An 18,014-nucleotide genomic window follows, 5' to 3' on the forward strand; every position below is an offset into this window, starting at 1 on the left:
ATGTGGGAGGTACTGCTACCAATCACACCCCCGGGGGAGTCGACCAACATCTTAAAGGAGTTATCCCACTTTGCATTTTCATACTTACCTGCTGCCAGCGCGCCGTTCACTTCCTGGATTCTGGCTGGGGGCGGGCTTCATCTTGATTGAAGTCTTCTCCCGGCAGGGCCGCGCACTGGACTGAACGCGCACGCCACCGCGCATGCGCCATGGTTACTTATTCCTGGCCAGTATAGTACAGAGCCGGCGTGCGTGTTCGCGGCTCTGTACTATTCTGGCCAGGAAGAAGTCACCATCGCGCATGCGCGGCGGCATGCGCTTTCAGGACAGCGAACGGCTCGGCCGGGAGAAAAGAAGGAGTCTTCTGCGCAAGCGCGGCCACCGGGATTCCAGAGAAGAGCGGTGGCCGTAACCAGGGGAGACCGAATGACAACAATGAGGTAAGTGGGGATAAGTTTTCTCCTAAACTGTGGGAATGGGTTAATCAAATATATTTACAAAAATGATCACTGTCAAATCATTAACAGATTTAACAGTGATCATTATGATGGGATAACCCCTTTAAGCATCTACTTTAAGGTCCTATTAAACCGCTCGCACAGGGAGTTGGTCTGTGGGTGGTACGGGCTGGTCACCAGATGTTGCACCTGTGTTTGCCTACAGAGGGACTCCATCAATTGCGACATGAAATGGATCCCCTGGTCGGTGAGAATTTCCTGCGGAAAGCCCACTCTGGAGAAAATCTACAGCAAGGCGATGGACACCCTGTCGGCCCGAATGGATGACAAGGCTACCGCCTCCGGGTACCGGTTGGAGTAGTCTACTACCATCAATATGAAGCGTTTCCCCAAGCTGCTGGGAATGGACAGTGGTCCAATCAGATCCACGACCACCCTCCTGAAAGGCTCTTCAATTATGGGCAGCGTTACCAGTGGGGCTTTGGGGTGCCGCCCCGGCTTCCCCACCCGCTGGCAGGTGTCACATGAACGCCAGTCAGTAACCACATAGGGCCCCATCTTTGGCCAGTAGAAATGCTGGGCTAATCTGGCCTTTGTCTTAGCAACCCCTAGATGTCCAGTCATCGGAATCTTATGCGCAACCCGCAACAACTCTGTCCTGAACTCATAGGGTACCACTAGCCGTCGGTCCCTAGGCCACGCATCCGGTGAGCCCTGCTGGACCGTAATCCGGTACAGCTGTTCTTGGTCCCAGACCCTCCGCTCGAGGTCTGAGTCCGAGGGGGGCTGTGCCGCCTACTCCTTGAGGGTGGTCAGGCTGGCGTCAGCCACTAACGCTGCCTGAAACTCTTGACTGGACGTGGCCAGAATGGACGAGTCTGCCACATCCTCTGTCAGGCCCCTGGGACCTGTCTCCATCTGACTCGGCAGCCAATTGGTCGGAAGGGGGAAAGCCACCAGACCCCTGAGGGGCCCCTGCACTCCTGCTGTGCGTGACAGCAGCTATGACCGCTGGTAGTGCCTGCTTCCCCTCGGATTCCGACCAAGTCGCCAGTCCAGATGGACTAACCTGGCCCTCTCACACCCCGATTGTGGAGGAACCCTGAATGGGTGTTTCACTGGGGAGCCCTACTTCTTCTGGGACCGCCCTGACCTCCTCTGCATCTTCCTCCTCTGCAGCTGTCTGCCCCCTGCTTGTCCCCTTATTCACCACACCAGAGGACAGCAGGTTCCAGCATGCTTGCTGGCCACACCCTGGGGCCTCAGCACAGCTGGCGTGAATGACCCCCTCCCCACTGAGGGGAGAGGCACACATTACATCCCCCACATCCCCTTCAAAAGGTGTGAGAGAAGGATTTATTATTTTACGCATATATAATAAGAATATTCTGTAGTACACATTTCTGTCCACTAGATGGCTGCAAACCATATGTATGAGAAGGTCAATGAGGGAGGGGGAAGAGGGGATTATATTACAGTCTTCAAATACACCTATAGACTCAGTGAAACCACTCCTATCAGGTTAAGGAGCCAATAGTCTCTTCTTAAGGAACACCCCTTTTGTGATGTCATGTCTGCTATTTAAGTGAATGTACTGTGAATAAAAGGGGCTCTCGCCTGCCCTCTTCTACCATGGCTCAAGGAGGATGAGAAGATGCTTTCATGAAACCACCTAGTGTCTGGTCTCATTATAAAGCAGTATGCTGTACACATACTTATTCTTCTAATTGATTTGGCACCACACAAAGAAGAAGGAGAGTCGCATGAATTGCGACGACAAAGGCATGTTATGAACATTAACAGTATCAACAGGGGTGGACATGGCATCACATTCTGGGGGATCGGACCTCGGGGTGTCAGCGGCCACGTACTTAGACACAAGCCACCCCAGGTTCATTCCCAGCAAAACACTTGCAGGAATATTTAATGATACCCCCACCTCCCTTACTCCTGGACCGGCGCCCTAGTCCAAATAGACCTTGGCAATGGGCAGCGCTGGTTCTACTCCTCCAATCCCGGAGCCAGTAAGGGATCTCCCGGGCAATAAATCATGGGGTTCCACTAGTTCAGGCCGTATCAGAGTCATCTCAGCGCCGGTGTCTCTAAGTCCCATGGCGATGGCCTGTCCCACAGTGACTGGTTAAAAATTGTAAAGGGACCTCTCACCACCCCCACCCATACACAACACAGTGGACAGTTTCCGGGTCGGTGACTGGGACGGGTCCCTCGGGCGCTGGGGACACATGGCCTTTAAGTGTCCTGGCTGTTTACAAAGGTGGCAAAGTCGGTGTTCCCCCACCGGTGTGGAAAGTGAAGCGGGGGCCGGTGACTACTTGGGCCTAGGGGCAGGGGCAGCAGGGGCAGAGTCTATCTTACCCCCTCTCTAGCCGACAGGTCTCCGGGCCTCTGAAGTCCTGTTGTTAGTGTACTCGTCGGCCAGGGCTGCTGTAGTAGAGGACCCCTTTGGCTTCTGGTCACAGAGGTACTGCTGGAGGTCCTCCAGGCAATTCGACAAGAACTGCTCTGTGGTGATGAGTTCCTTCAGCTGTTGGACGGTGGAGAGCTCCAATCCCGTGTACCATTGGTCGACCACATGTGATCGGCCCAGCTCTGGGTAGAACCCCACTGCAAACTTCTGAGCTTTTTCCGGTAAGACTCAGGAGTTAAGTTAAGTACTGCCAGACCAGAGCATGCTTGATGTCCTCATAGCTCAGGATGGTCTCGCTGGAGAAATTAAGCAATACATGGTGATATCTATTAAACTCAATAGGCTGACTATGTAATGAACGTAAGTGTGAAGTCCACCACAGAAAGATAGGCACTGTTTGTAGTCTCTTTCTGCTCTGGCAGTGATGGATATCCTGCCCCTCTCCCTATCATTAACTCAGAACTGAATTTTGCTGTTGCATTTTCAGGGCAATGGTACTCTATTTAACTTCCCTTAAGCCCTTTACAATTAAAAAGGTTACTGCATAGGTGACAATCTTGTCCATGTATTTAAAGGGAATCTGTCACCTGCTTTTACCATTTTAAGCTGTCACTATCGCCATGTTCACTAAAGTACCTTATTTCCTGCAGTCTTCTTCTTACTTTATTTCGTTTTGTCCTTTTAAAAAAAAAGGCCTTTTTATGATATGCTAATGAAGCTCCAAGGTGCCCAGAGGGGCCTTTTTTTTCCTCTCTGGTGCACAGTGATGCCCCCCCTGCAGTGCCCAGCCCGCCTTAATTTAAATCCCAAGAACGTCTCCTGATCCTCAAATAACCTCCCACAGCCCCGGCAAACGGTTCCGCCCCCTCCCCACGTCATCGTCTACCTTCTAGAAATGCCCCGTCCTTCTTCCTGTCGGCAGCCAGAAATCTCGTGCAGGCGCAGTACTCCTGCGGCCTGCGTGATCATCAACCTCCTTAAGGGCAACAACGCTCAGATTACGTCACTGGGCTCGACGCATGCCCAGTGAGAATTTTGAGGCTGTTGCCCTCAGGAGCTTGATGATCATGCAGGGTCAGGCCGCAGGCGGTACTGCGCCTGCGCGAGATTTCTGACCGCCGACAGGAAGAAGGATGGGGCATTTCTAGAAGGTAGACGATGACGTGGGGAGGGGGCGGAACCGTTTGCCGGCGCTGTGGGAGGTTATTTGAGGTTCAGGAGGCGTTCTTGGGATTCAAATTAAGGCGGGCTAGGCACTGCAGGGGGGCGTCACTGGGAACCAGAGAGGAAAAAAACGCCCCTCTGGGCACCTTGGAGCTTCATTAGCATATCATAAAAAGGGCTTTTTTATCAAAAGGAAAAAACGAAATAAAGTAAGAAGAAGACTGCAGGAAATATGGTACTTTAGTGAACATGGCGATGGTGACAGCTTAAAATGGTAAAAGCAGGTGACAGATTCCCTTTAAGTCCATTAGAAGTGCACCTACACTTTAGACACATACTGCAGGTATTCTGCACTGAATCAGTGATGTGGGTGGACTGATCCTTCTAAAAAGTTCAATGAGATGTCATTGTGTGATATGTATCTACATGAATCCACCCTGCCTAAATTATAGGTTTGTGAAGATAAACAATAGAAAAAAAACATCAACTGTGAAAGTTATGTGTCAACTGTATCCAAGAAGGAAAATAATGCAGAGTGTAATCAATTCATTATTGGCAAGTATTTCACTTCTGGCAGACACGTAATGACTAATAATTAGGTTATGAAAGGTAACACCCATTGAAAAGTATTTATAAGGAGACTAGTGGGGTTCAGGACATACTCCTGCAGCACTAGAACAGGCTGTATTAGTGACTAATATATTGGTTTGAGATCATCTGCCACTTGTAGACATGGCTTATCAGTCTTCATCAACTTCTTACAGGGCATCAACTGGGTCTGTAGCCGGTGGAAGGGGAGTTGGCTCAAGGAATTCTGTTTCTTTTTCTAAATATGGTTCCAGTGCAGCAGGGGGAAAGTTTGGTGGAAATGCAGGTTGCTACCAGGGTACAGATTTTGGTTCTGGCAACTTAGGTGCTGGTTTTGATGGTGGCTATGGTGGTACAGCAGGAGTTGGTTTTGGCGGTGCAGCAGATGCTGGGTATGGTAGCGGAGTTGGCTTTAGTGGTGGTGCTGGCTATGGTGGTGGTGCTGGCTATGGTGGTGGTGCTGGCTACGGTGGTGGAGCTGGCTTCGGTGGTGGAGCTGGCTTTGGTGGTGGAGCTGGCTTTGGCGGTGGCTTTAACCAAGGTGGATTTGGAGAGGGTCTTCTTTCTGGCAATGAGAAGATGACAATGCAGAACTTAAATGACCGTTTGGCAAACTATCTGGACAAAGTGCGTGCCTTGGAAGATTCTAATGCAGAACTGGAGAAGAAGATTCGGGAATGGTATGATAAGCAGAGTCCCGTTAAAAAGGAAGCAGACTATAGCCAATACTTTAAGATAATCGAAGATCTTCGTACTAAGGTAAGGCTCCAGTTCAATTCAAAATATCTAGTCCTTGTAGATGTTACACAGTTGAATTTTCTGCTTTATGTACAATGTATTAATTATATCCAGATAACCAACTTCATACTATACATCCTACACTTGGTCAGTCTAAGGCTACATTTAGCCTCCTGAATATTGGTAACCGCAGATTAAGTCATTGTGCATCACCTACACAGCAGGTATCCCTGGTATCATGAGCTATGTGTCAATGTTACAAGTATATAACAGAAATGAAGTTCAAATACTGCCGAAACTGTTAATATTAATAGGATATAAACAAGAGTTCACACCTCTGTAGATATTAGCTACAGACAGTCTGCAACAAGATGAAACACAGACTAATTTGGTAGACAAGATTTCATACCTTCCAAGAGTAATAAGACTCTATTGGGAAACCATGCCTTGAGCGGATCCGTATCAAACACACCTTGTTACAATGCGTTGTGAGAGCATTGTACATCTCAAATTCAACTCAAACTGAAAATTGGACTGTTGTCATTGTTCACACCAGCAATCTCATAGAGAATCAGTGACCCTTAGATCAATATGATCCTTACTAGGTTGCTTGATTTACAATGTTTGAGGAAAGGTGGAGACTTCACAGGTTCCCAACACTAAGTCAAGGGGATGGGGCTTGGGATTCTTGGTATCTATGGGTCCAATAAGAGCCACAGGGTTGTTACATTGCTAGAGTTATCTTAACACTTCATTGATTAGGAGAGAACAAAAGATCTGAGGGTAAATGTACAAGGATGTAGCTGGGGCAGGCTTATGGAATATCTTTCCTAGGTTCTTGATGCCCAGGGGTCGATAACAAGACTGTCCTAACTTGACCAGGTTATTTAGATAGAGGGCTAGGGTACTGAACCTTTGCCCTGAATAAGGGAACTTCTAACTATGACTTGTCTACAGCTTCCATGTACTCACCCAGCATAGTCACGTTATGTATCCTGGGTACCAAGGGTTACATATTCTTTAAATACTCTTTATAAATGTATCAGTAAATATCATGAAATATTAGACCAGGCTTCAGGCTTTCTGATAACGTAGCACAAAATCAGACCGATCATGTGACAACCCATTAAACATTTCCTAAAGGCAGTATAGCAGTTACAGGCAATCTACAGGATAAACTAGCACCCTGAGAATTTAATGTTACCAAGAAAAATCATAACATACCTGTCATTTTACTGTTTATCTGTTTTTGAAACACATATTTATTACTGCTTCCATTGCATGCAATTATGGAATATACAGTCAGGTCCATAAATATTGGGACATCGACACAATTCTAACATTTTTGGCTCTATACACCACCACAATGGATTTGAAATGAAACTAACAAGATGTGCTTTAACTGCCTACTGTCAGCTTTTATTTGAGGGTATATACATCCAAACAGGTGAACGGTGTAGGAATTATAACAGTTTGCATATGTGCCTCCCACTTGTTAAGGAACCAAAAGTAATGGGACAGAATAATAATCATAAATTAAACTTTTACTTTTTAATACTTGGTTGCAAATCCTTTGCAGTCAATTACAGCCTGAAGTCTGGAACGCATAGACATCACCAGACGCTGGGTTTCATCCCTGGTGATGCTCTGCCAGGCCTCTACTGCAACTGTCTTCAGTTCCTGCATGTTCTTGGAGCATTTTCCCTTTAGTTTTGTCTTCAGCAAGTGAAATGCATGCTCAATCGTAATCAGGTCAGGTGATTGACTTGGCCATTGCATAACATTCCACTTCTTTCCCTTAAAAAACTCTTTGGTTGCTTTTGCAGTATGCTTTGGGTCATTTTCCATCTGCACTGTGAAGCGCCATCCAATGAGTTCTGAAGCATTTGGCTGAATATGAGAAGATCATATTGCCTGAAACACTTCAGAATTCATCCTGCTGCTTTTGTCAGCAGTCACATCATCAATAAATACAAGAGAACCAGTTCCACTGGCAGCCATACATGCCCCAGCCATGACACTACAACCACCATGCTTCACTGATGAGGTGGTATGCTTAGGATCAGGAGCAGTTCCTTTCCTTCTTCATACTCTTCTCTTCCCATCACTCTGGTACAAGTTGATCTTGGTCTCATCTGTCCATAGGATGTTGTTCCAGAACTGTGAAGGCTTTTTTAGATGTTGTTTGAGAAACTCTAATCTGGCCTTCCTGTTTTTGAGGCTCACCAATGGTTTACATCTTGTGGTGAACCCTCTGTATTCACTCTGGTAAAGTCTTCTCTTGATTGTTCACTTTGACACATATACACCTACCTCCTGGAGAGTGTTCTTGATCTGGCAAACTGTTGTGAAGGGTGTTTTCTTCACTAGGGAAAGAATTCTTCAGTCATCCACCACAGTTGTTTTACGTGGTCTTCCGGGTCTTTTGGTGTTGCTGAGCTCACCGGTGTGTTCCTTCTTTTTAAGAATGTTCCAAACAGTTGTTTTGGCCACGCCTAATGTTTTTGCTATCTCTCTGATGGGTTTGTTTTGTTTTTTCAGCCTAATGATGGCTTGCTTCACTGATAGTGACAGCTCTTTGGATCTCATCTTGAGAGTTGACAGCAACAGATTCCAAATGCAAATAGCACACTTGAAATGAACTCTGGAAATTTTATCTGCTCATTCTAATTGGGATAATGAGGGAATAACACACACCTGGCCATTGAACAGCTGAGAAGCCAATTGTCCCATTACTTTTGGTACCTTAACAAGTGGGAGGCACATATGCAAATTGTTGTAATTCCTACACCAATCACCTGATTTGGATGTAAATACCCTCAAATTATAGCTGACAGTCTGCAGTTAAAGCACATCTTGTTAATTTCATTTCAAATCCATTGTGGTGGTGTATAGAGCCAAAAATGTTAGAATTGTGTCGATGTCCCAATATTTATGGACCTGACTGTATATTTGTTGGTTGTCCTATCAAAAATTACCAGCATAACCCAGGAATAATCATATATGGCTTTCAAGAGACTGTTATAAATGATAACATATCTGATTGGGTCAGGTATGGGTATGCTGCCTGTTGAAAAGATGTCTTCCAATGTAACCACATGCATTTAAGTCATGCTCTTATTTATTTCATTTACAACCTCAACAATGTTACACCAGTGATACAATATGGGTACCATAACCAAATGATACAACAAATATTCTCAAAATTATTGTATGATAACTCTACAGATCCTTGCTGCCAATATTGATAATAACAAATTGATCTTGGCCATCGACAACACAAGACTTACTACTGATGACTTCAGGATCAAGTAAGTATTGGTCATGTATTCCTTACCAATTTAGATAGCTTTGGGTTCAAAGTATATTGGGCTCAATAACAAAGTTACAAAATTGCACACAATCAGGGGTTTGGATTAAGCAGTGTCAGACATCTTAATTCTTAGCTTTTTTCTGATATACTAGAAAACTAGTAGTAGTTACATATATCTGTACTCAGCCTCTAAAATGCATCTTTGTTTGCAGGTATGAGAACGAGCTGGCTCTCCGCCAGAGTGTGGAAGCTGATATCAATGGTCTCCGCAGGGTTCTCGATGAACTCACCTTATCCAGGGCTGACTTTGAGAGCCAGATTGAAAGCTTAACTGAAGAACTGGCCTACCTGAAGAAGAACCATGAGGAGGTGAGATATCAAGACTTTTGTAAATGATTATGGATTCCAGTAGACCAAATTATGGAATTTATCGAATTATGTTATAGGAGATGAAGGGACTGCAAGGCCAAGTCAGTGGAAATGTCAATGTGGAGATGAACGCTGCTCCTGGTATTGATCTGAGCAAGGTCCTGGCTGACATGAGAGCTGATTATGAAAAATTGGCTAACAAATATCAAAAAGAAGCTGAAGAAAGGTTCCTGGCCCAGGTGAGTTTGGAAAACTGTAAAGCCAATCTGAATTGTATGGTACACTGGTTTAGAGGGCTTTTTCATGGCCTGGTCCAAACTTTATGGGGGCTACTATGATTTTTTTGGTCTTCATGTTGTTTGCACATTACCTGTTTAACCAGAGAGATGTGCTGCTGAAAACTATGATTTTAAGGCTCAAGTAAAACATGCGAATAGCCGACAGAATAATTGTTGGCTGATAGCTGCCATGTTACAAGGGCCAATTGATTGGGAATGAGAGTTCTTTTGAACTCTGGTTCAGCCTATTATTGCCCTGTTTGAATGCGCCCTAAATTAAAGAATAATCACTTTAATCCCATAGCAGTTGTATATATTGCTTTTTGTTCACTGCAGGCAACAACTTTTTAAAATATTTTATTGGAATCTCTATGTTTATCCCATAGCTGTCAGGTCACTAATAAACTTCTTTTACGTTATTGTATGTTTTAGACCAAGGAACTGCAAGTACAAGTTGTCACTGGAAGTCAAGAAGTCCAAACCTCTAAATCAGAAATCACAAACCTCAGACAAACTCTACAGAGTCTGGAGATAGAGTTGCAGTCTCAACTGAGTATGGTAAGTGAACAGAGCCATAGGTACAATTGACTATGGTGAAGACATGGCTACTAATAGTAAAATACACCAATAGAGGTGCAGAGGTAGCGGTCACCCTTGGCCCTGGAACCTGAAAATGTTTAATGGCCCCTATGCCACATAAGAAGACACTATTATTATGAAAAAATACACATTGTAGGTTAAGGGTACTATTATAGATTTTGAATTGGGGCCCAGGAGCTTCATTTTATGCTTCTGTAATATCTAACATAGAAAGCAGACATGCTGCCACTCCATTCAACACTGTGGGACTGCTGGAGATAGCTTCATAGTTATCCCTGGCAGACTCATTGAGATGGATAGGGCAGTAGCTTGTGCAACGTGCGGCCTCCCCCCAGGGCCCTACTTTATCGCATCCCAGGTGTAGGAAATGCTGAGTGGTACATTGCGGCCTAAAATGTCTCTTTATGTGTGTCACGGTGCTCCTACCTGGATACGGCTGGACCCCAGGCTTTGGCTCCTAAGCAATAAAAAGGGGGAATAATTGAGGGATTTGAAGAAATAGCTTGAGTCCAGACCTTGAGATGAAGTTTAATGACAACTTTACTTAATAAACGTTTCTCCAAACAGTTTCAGGCTTTGTCTTGGTTCCAGCAGGCTTTAGCATTAAACTGGCAGGCAAACTTTGCTATGTCTCTGTTTCTCTCTGACTCTGCTGTACTGACAGGATGGCTGTATAACTCAGCTTCTTCTGTATGCTGCACTTCTTCTCTGTAATGTGAATTTAGGTTATGCGAGGGAACTTTCCTCCTGACTCCTGAGGCTTCAAGCTTTGGTATCCATGGCTAGCAGAGATTAAGGTGACCTGGCTGGCATGGGCATGGCCAGCAGATCTTAAGGTGCTCTGGCTGGCGTGGACACGTCCAACAGAAATGTGCCCCTGTACACCGTTCCCCTGTCTATCGATAAGCTAGACTAACTCTAACTGGTCTCCACCCTTCCTGCAGGAAGTAGGACAAGCCCACTTCTCTCCAGAGGGGGGTTAGAATAGAATGGTAAGTTCCATTCTATCTAAGTACAGCTCTGCCGTGTTTGCTGCCGCCTGCTGGTGAAACAGGCACATTATATGAAGTTGCAAAAAGACTAGGAATGCACAGTGTATAGGGCCTGGACAACAATACATAAGATGACATTTTGTTAGACCAATAAAGACAGTAGCAAGGTGCAGAAGTGGTAACACCACTCTGGGGTGTTACACATGTGCGCCACTTCATTCAAATGCGAGAATACGGGCCCTGCTCTAGTGAATGGCAGCAGCCTGAGCAGGTGGTCCCCCGCTGACCAGACACTGTGAATAATAGGGAATACGTTGTTGTAATGGGGCAACCCCTTTATATGTTACTTATCATGGGCTAGCGATTAACTGTTAAGGGCTGCTGTTCACATATAGATGTGAAGGGCAGACTTCATCTACAAAAAGATAAAAATAGAAGAGGTCAAAAGACAGTTTGCAGAAATGGTGGAGGGTAATTTGTATAGCCTGGAGGAAAGAAAGGAAGGTGGGATAGAATCTAAACTTTTACATCATTCTTCACAACTCTCCCAAAATGTCCAGGAGTCTCTTGGAAAAAGGGAAGACTTCCTTGACTTGGCAAATCTCCTGGAAGCTGCTGAAGCTTCCAAGTACCTCCTGGATATTTTCCCTCAGTGTACTTTTTCTATATGTAGCACCGCCATGCTGGTTGCCCAATAAAATGTTGACTCTCGGGCCTCCTGGCCGGCTATTTATTAAAACTTGGCATGTATGCCTTACATATGTTAAAGGTTTAAATAAGAATCAGGGAGCAAGTGTTTTAAATGGGAAACTCTATGTAAGAACAAGGGGGCACAATGTAAAATTAGTTGGGGGGATGGGCAAAGATTAGAATCAATGCCAGAAAATGGAATATTTCTATTAAGGGCTAAACTAGCTATACACATTAGATGTACATTGGCCAAACCTGCCAACAGGCTGACAATCTAATGTGTACAGGGGCTTTTTAACACTTGATCCTTTTGTTCATGGGAAGAAAGGCCACCATTGGAAGTGTTTGGCAATGGCTTACCTGCCTGTTCCTGCTGAGATCTCATGCATGCTTGCATGTGTATGAGGTATTTGGGATAGATTTTTCTGGCTAACGCAGTCCCACGCTATTTTTGCTGCACATCAAGGTAGTCAGGAAAGAACACTTGTTCCTCCGACAGCTATTTAATGACCAGACGGTGTGGAAAGTTACTGTTTAATCATGAAGCAGGGACTCGATATTCTACATATTCTACAAGTAGACCTTTTAAAAACGCTGTACTGGTTAATGTATACAATGTGATCCTCAGAAGGCATTACCAAACTGTATTCTGTTCGCCTGGAATTCCCATAATAAACCGTCTTTCTCGTGCAGAAAGCAGCTCTAGAGTCCTCCTTGGCAGAAACAGAAGGAGGCTACTGCGCACAGTTGTCACAACTCCAGGAAGTCATAGCCAAGGTCCAGTGTGAGCTTCAAGAGATTAGGAGCCAGCTGGAACTTCAGAGCAGTGAATACAAGATGCTATTAGATGTGAAGACCCGCCTGGAACAAGAGATTGCCAAATACAGAGAGCTGCTGGATGGACAAGACAGCAAGTGAGTCCTGCAGAAACAATTATTTTCTGCTATTTGCAAGTCATTGATGTTTTATTATATACTGGCCACCATATTTGGGGTCGTCATTGTAAACATGGGGCACCACCCATCAGAAGGCCACAGTCAGTGCATGGTCATATGTGCATAATAATACTACATTATAGTTTCTTTACTTCAATTTAGCTACAGAGAGATGCTACCATTATGCCAGTAACTAACTGGTTGGATACATCTATAATAGAACCAGCTACAGTAAATGCACAACTAAAACAAACAATAGCAATCTATAAGGCAATAGAGCAGGAAGGGCAATTTGGCCTCACCTGATAATGTTAGCCATTCTATTTGAACTTATGCTCTTCTGCCTGATCACGAACCAATCCTCATCAAGCATTTTCCTATCTATGAAGATATCCCTTCCACCTTAAGCTGGCCATATACTTTAAGTGTATTTCGAACCCACCAATTTTGGCTGAACCAGCCAGTCATCTAATGTGTGTGGGGGTCCTCCCTGGGGCACATGTCTGGGAGACCAGAAGAGGGCATGTTGGATTTCAGCTGCCCATCCTCTTGTTGTCGGCGAGATGATCCATTGCCTCTTCGAACTTAGAACATATTCTTGCTCAGCAGAACCAAGTAGGCATGTGAATGAAGATATCAAGAGTGATAGACCTGGGCTCATTGCATGTGTATGGCCAGACTGACCTTGTAGTCTTCGAAACTCTAGCCGTTCAGTCCTTGTCTAGAAAAAATATGACGATTTTATATATAGTTAATATATGTTAAAGGATGTTGTATATTTTACATGTACATTATGGTAACTATATGTCTGTTTTCCAGGATTCCTGTAACTGGTGGATATTCCTCAACTACAAGCACTACCACTACATGTAAATATCTTTTCACTTTATAGCTAACAAGGTGGGGGGGGGGGGGGGCAGTCTAAATAAAAAAAAAATATTGGTCTGGGAATTTCCCTAGGAACAGCACCACTCTTGTCCATGGGCTGTGTTGTTGAGTTGCAATACGGCACACAGACCCTGGACAGGAGTGGTACAGTTCCTGGAAGCAGAAAACCCCCTTAGTTTAGTCTAAACTTTCCTTTTTTCTATGAGAAAAGGTAAGGTTAGAATAAATAGCACAAGAATTTTTCATAAAAAGGCTCTGTGTTTAATATTGAGCAGCTATGATAGGGGTGCCCATGCAGTAGAAGACATTCTAAAGCAAAAAATAAAAATGAAGCCTCCACTGTATTAGGTCATGGTACTATACACCCCTCCCCTCCAAGAACCGTATTGGCCATGTTTGCCCCTCACCCAACTTTTGATTTCCAGTACCCTTTTGGAAGAGATGGGTTTTATAGCTGTTGGCGTGATACACCTTTGCTTGGATGACCCATTTATTATACCCATAAAATCAGTGACTGTTGGAGGAAGCCAAAAAATTGGGTCTCAGTATGTGTACAATAAAATATAAACTGTGACTGTGTATAATGAAGAATGACAACCCTCCGTCTTCTCCCTACAGCTACTACAAGAGTCCGCTGAGCCTGAATCAAAGCAACCCAGAAAAAACATGACGTCGTCACACAGTCTGTTTTATACTGCATTGCCAATATATACCTCTTCTCCCTGTTTCTTCAAATGCAAGGACACTAGTTTACAAGGTGTTTCTCTAGCTTTTATGGTGGTCAATAAATCCTTTCTTTTTTGCAATTTATTCTTGCCTCATGTGTGTTTACTGCTTATTTATTTGTCAGTTGAATTCCTGGACAAGGAGTTGTCAGCTAACTGCTTAGCGGGTGCATGGCTTTGAAACAAGCCATAGTGTAGGCATACAGTGGCAAACATCACTTATAAGGCCAAACTGTATAGTGTTTCACTTGTTTTTTAACTGGATGCCTCCGTATATGCTATTTCATACAGTAAAAAGAGAAGGTATATTGACACATTTCTGTCTGGCAAACACCAAAAGAACACTATAGGAAGGGGTGAGAAACACATACAGACTTATGGTGTCACTGAAATCCAGAGCAGATCTACAGCAAAATCAAAGAAAAATGCATATCCAACTCATCTTCATCCGATTTTTCAGCAGAAATTACATTCTGCGTGGATGGTACACCATAGTTCTGTGATACTATGGGTACCATAGTATCACAGAACTTTGAAAGAATCTTATAGAGGTATATCAAAAGTTTTTATCGGTGGGGATCTGGGTGCTGAGACCCCACAGATCGCTAGAATGAGGAGAGAGAAGTACTCACAAACAGCACTCTCTCTCCTCACTGCAGGAAATGAAAGCGAGGAGAGAGAACATACTTCTCGCTCCTTCTTCTAGCAATTGTTGTAGGTCTCAGCGATCAGACTTCCATCAATCAACATTTTAGGGTACTTTCACAGGACTGTTGAATAGCTGACTCCGTTTTGCGGACAGCAAACATAAGACCCACAGAACGCGGAAGGGACATGTCCTATCTTACGCCACATCTTGCAGATCGTGGACCCGTTGAAGTCAACCGGTCTGCGATGCGGAGTGCAGACGGCCAGTGCCCATGTTTTGTGGCTCCATGGTTTGCTGTCCACGTACAATGGTCGTGTGAATGCACCCATATCAACATTTTTTTCAGAGTTAAGTGACACTACTGGTACGTCCACATGGGATGTAATTTCTGCTGAGAAATCGGATGTGAGTTAGATGTAGTTTTGTCATTGATTTTGCCGTGGATCTGCTCTGGATTTCACTTTATGCACTTTATGCATTGCAAATCCCCACCACAAGTCAAATCTCGTATGAATTCTAAATGAAAAATGGAGGGGCACTCAATTATCGGGAAGCCCTGGACAACCAAATAAGTCTAAAATCAGATTTAATGAACGTCAATAACTCATCATGTAAAGGTACAATGACATGTTAAAAAGTATAAAACAACATATAACAACATAAAATTGTGCTGTGGAGCACAAGGATGCGACACTAGGCAAATGACACACGTAGCCTTGTAAAAACACTCAATGGTAAGTGGCTAGCTGGTTGTCCCAGTGAAGCAGGAAATATAACGTGCCTTCTGATTGGGGGACGCTGAGAGCAAATGTCCCTTGTAGAAATGAATCGGTGGTGGATAATGGGATGGTGTCCCCTCACTAGTAGGAGAGTATCGCTTATCCCCTGTTGTAACAGATATGTCCGTATCCTCCGATTCTCTGCCAGATATATTCACCAAACAATAGTGGTATAATAAGCGTAATACATTACCGCCGAGTGTCGGGTACCTTCATTCCCCGTCGCCTTGACTCGTCTTGACTCACCGCGGCGTCCCGTGTGATCTCGCGGTCTGAATGCGTCGTCCCACTTGACCTGGCGAGACAATCACGTGATAGGATAGTGTTCACGTGATCGGCGGATACAACGCTGAGAGGGATCAGATGTTGGAATCCTTATCTCCAAGCGGAATTCTGTGTTCGGCAGATAAACCCTTGGTTGCTGGGTCACTGCTAGATGAATGGTTGTAGGCTTATATAAAACCACAAGAAAATCCGTATGAATTGCTCGCTACTCCGACCAGACCATACGCGTTTCGGGGTACCTCCCTTTCCTCAATTCTGCAGAGATGTTTCCTGCAGTGAGTGGATGTGATTTCATAAAATATTCACTCCGCTACAATAATAATTGCTGTGGATTTCCTTCCCACAATTCCACGGCAGAAACTCCACAGTGTATCCTTCCTGTTTGAACATACTCTTCGATTGTGCACGTGGATTTTGGCATTATTTACGCGCCAAAATCTGCGTTGAATCTACTCTCCTTTTTCGTTTGGAAGCTTGGATAGAAAATCTGCATTGTAGAAAAAATGCAACATGTTCATTCTTAGGCTATGTTCAGATGGAGGATTTTGTCAGCGTCGAAACAGCTGCGCTGTGCTGCGGTTTTTGCCGGGGGTTTTAATGCAGACCCGCTTTAGGTTTAACTCCATTGAATGGAGCTAAACGGAGAACAGGCTCCTGCTGCATCTTTGAGAGGGGTACGTGCAGCAAAAATGGACCTGTACATTCTTGGTGCAGTCTTGAAAAGCGTGCGTCAAAAATCCTCGGCCACATCAACTGCAGTGCAACCACCTATTGAAAACAATGGCAAGTGGTTTAAGTGTAGATTCAGCCCAGTGTTTGGCACCGAATCTGCGCTGAAACCCTTGTCCAAAATCCTCAGTCTGAAAAAAACCTTTGTGTGGATTCCACAGGGAAATTATAAAGGCAGCAAAATCCACATCAAAATCCACACCGTAAACCCCTTCAGACCATCTAAAAAAACCGCACAGGAAATGCATAGATTTTATTTAATGCAGATTCCACGTATAATTATTTAGTGCACTATTACAACCATGTGAACATAACCAAAGGCCTAAAGGTAAACCCACACATGACAGAAAATACAGCATAAAAGTCTGATGTGAATTTTGACTCGGATATGTGACAAATATTCCAGCAAAAACTGCATGTCTTGCAAGCCTTTATTTTTTCCGCAGGAATGGCTGTGAATTTCTGCAGCGAGGATCCGCAGCATAAAATCTTATCAAATTTGTTGGCACTGTACGCTGTGGATATTACATGGCCGAGCTCCGGGCAAGATGGTCGTAGTTTGAAGGAGCTCCGCACTTCACAAGCATAGCGAGGCTGATCCAACAGCCTCAGGCGATCTACACAGCCTTTTAAAACTTCCAAATCGCGAAATATAGCAGAGTTAACCACCATGGTGAAGAGCAGGAGAAGCAGGGAGCCCCTGAAGCACCTCGCCGACTTCTTCCTGGCAGCGGAGAAGGACACGCGACAGACCTCACGCTCCTCCAGCTGCAGCAGCTCCCCCTCGGCATCTATAGAGGAGAGAGAAGATAGGAGGAATACAAAACAACTATCAAAAGCTGAAAAGACTCCAGGCAGAGACACAACCAGAACTGGTTTTAAAAACACCAAACCTGCAAGATCGTTACAGAGAGCAAAAAGCTTCAATATAACTCAGCAGGAGATACTGCAAGAAGAAAAAGATGCAGCTTTCTCAGATACCTCAGAAACTAGAAGTCCAGCCAAGCAAAAACCAAGGATGGACAACACTCAAACCCCTTCATATGAGGTAGGCGCGTCCACTTCTCTATCACCCCACACCATGGGAGTATTTGCCCAGATACCCACTTCTAATGACATCATCACAGTAAATTTGATGAAAGAAATGCTGATGGCTTTAAAGTGCTCCATCAAAGCTGACATAGCACAAATGTGCAACGCTATTTCCACAAACCTAGATGAGTTGGGAGAGAGAGTAAATCCCATTGAAAACAAAATGGTGGAATACGCAAATGCACACAATACCCTAGTAGACGCACATAACTCCCAAGAAGACGACATCACAGCCATTAAAGCGAAACTAGCAGACCTAGAAGACTGCTCTAGGCGAAACAATGTCAAATTTAGGGGGATCCCTGAGACAGTGT

At 44.5% G+C, this 18,014-nt stretch overlaps 1 protein-coding gene across 12 annotated transcripts in view; it reads left to right on the forward strand.

Annotated features, from left to right (window-relative positions):
• The window catches only part of LOC121004381 (keratin, type I cytoskeletal 13-like), a 90,149-nt gene that overhangs the window by 42,759 nt on the left and 29,376 nt on the right, over positions 1 to 18,014 (forward strand). For 4 of the 12 annotated variants that reach the window (XM_040436574.1, XM_040436575.1, XM_040436569.1 and 1 more), the window contains one exon: positions 13,373 to 13,422. In XM_040436574.1, the coding sequence (XP_040292508.1) occupies positions 13,373 to 13,422 (50 nt within the window). Of the gene's footprint in view, positions 1 to 4,360; positions 5,398 to 8,604; positions 8,688 to 8,901; positions 9,059 to 9,135; positions 9,298 to 9,768; positions 9,895 to 12,311; positions 12,533 to 13,372; positions 13,423 to 14,059; positions 14,252 to 18,014 lie in introns of those variants that run through there. The other 8 variants (XM_040436570.1, XM_040436581.1, XM_040436580.1 and 5 more) reach the window with 8 other exon arrangements.

This window comes from Bufo bufo, chromosome 6, assembly GCF_905171765.1.
Source record: "Bufo bufo chromosome 6, aBufBuf1.1, whole genome shotgun sequence".
In the NCBI taxonomy this organism is placed as follows: domain Eukaryota; kingdom Metazoa; phylum Chordata; class Amphibia; order Anura; family Bufonidae; genus Bufo; species Bufo bufo.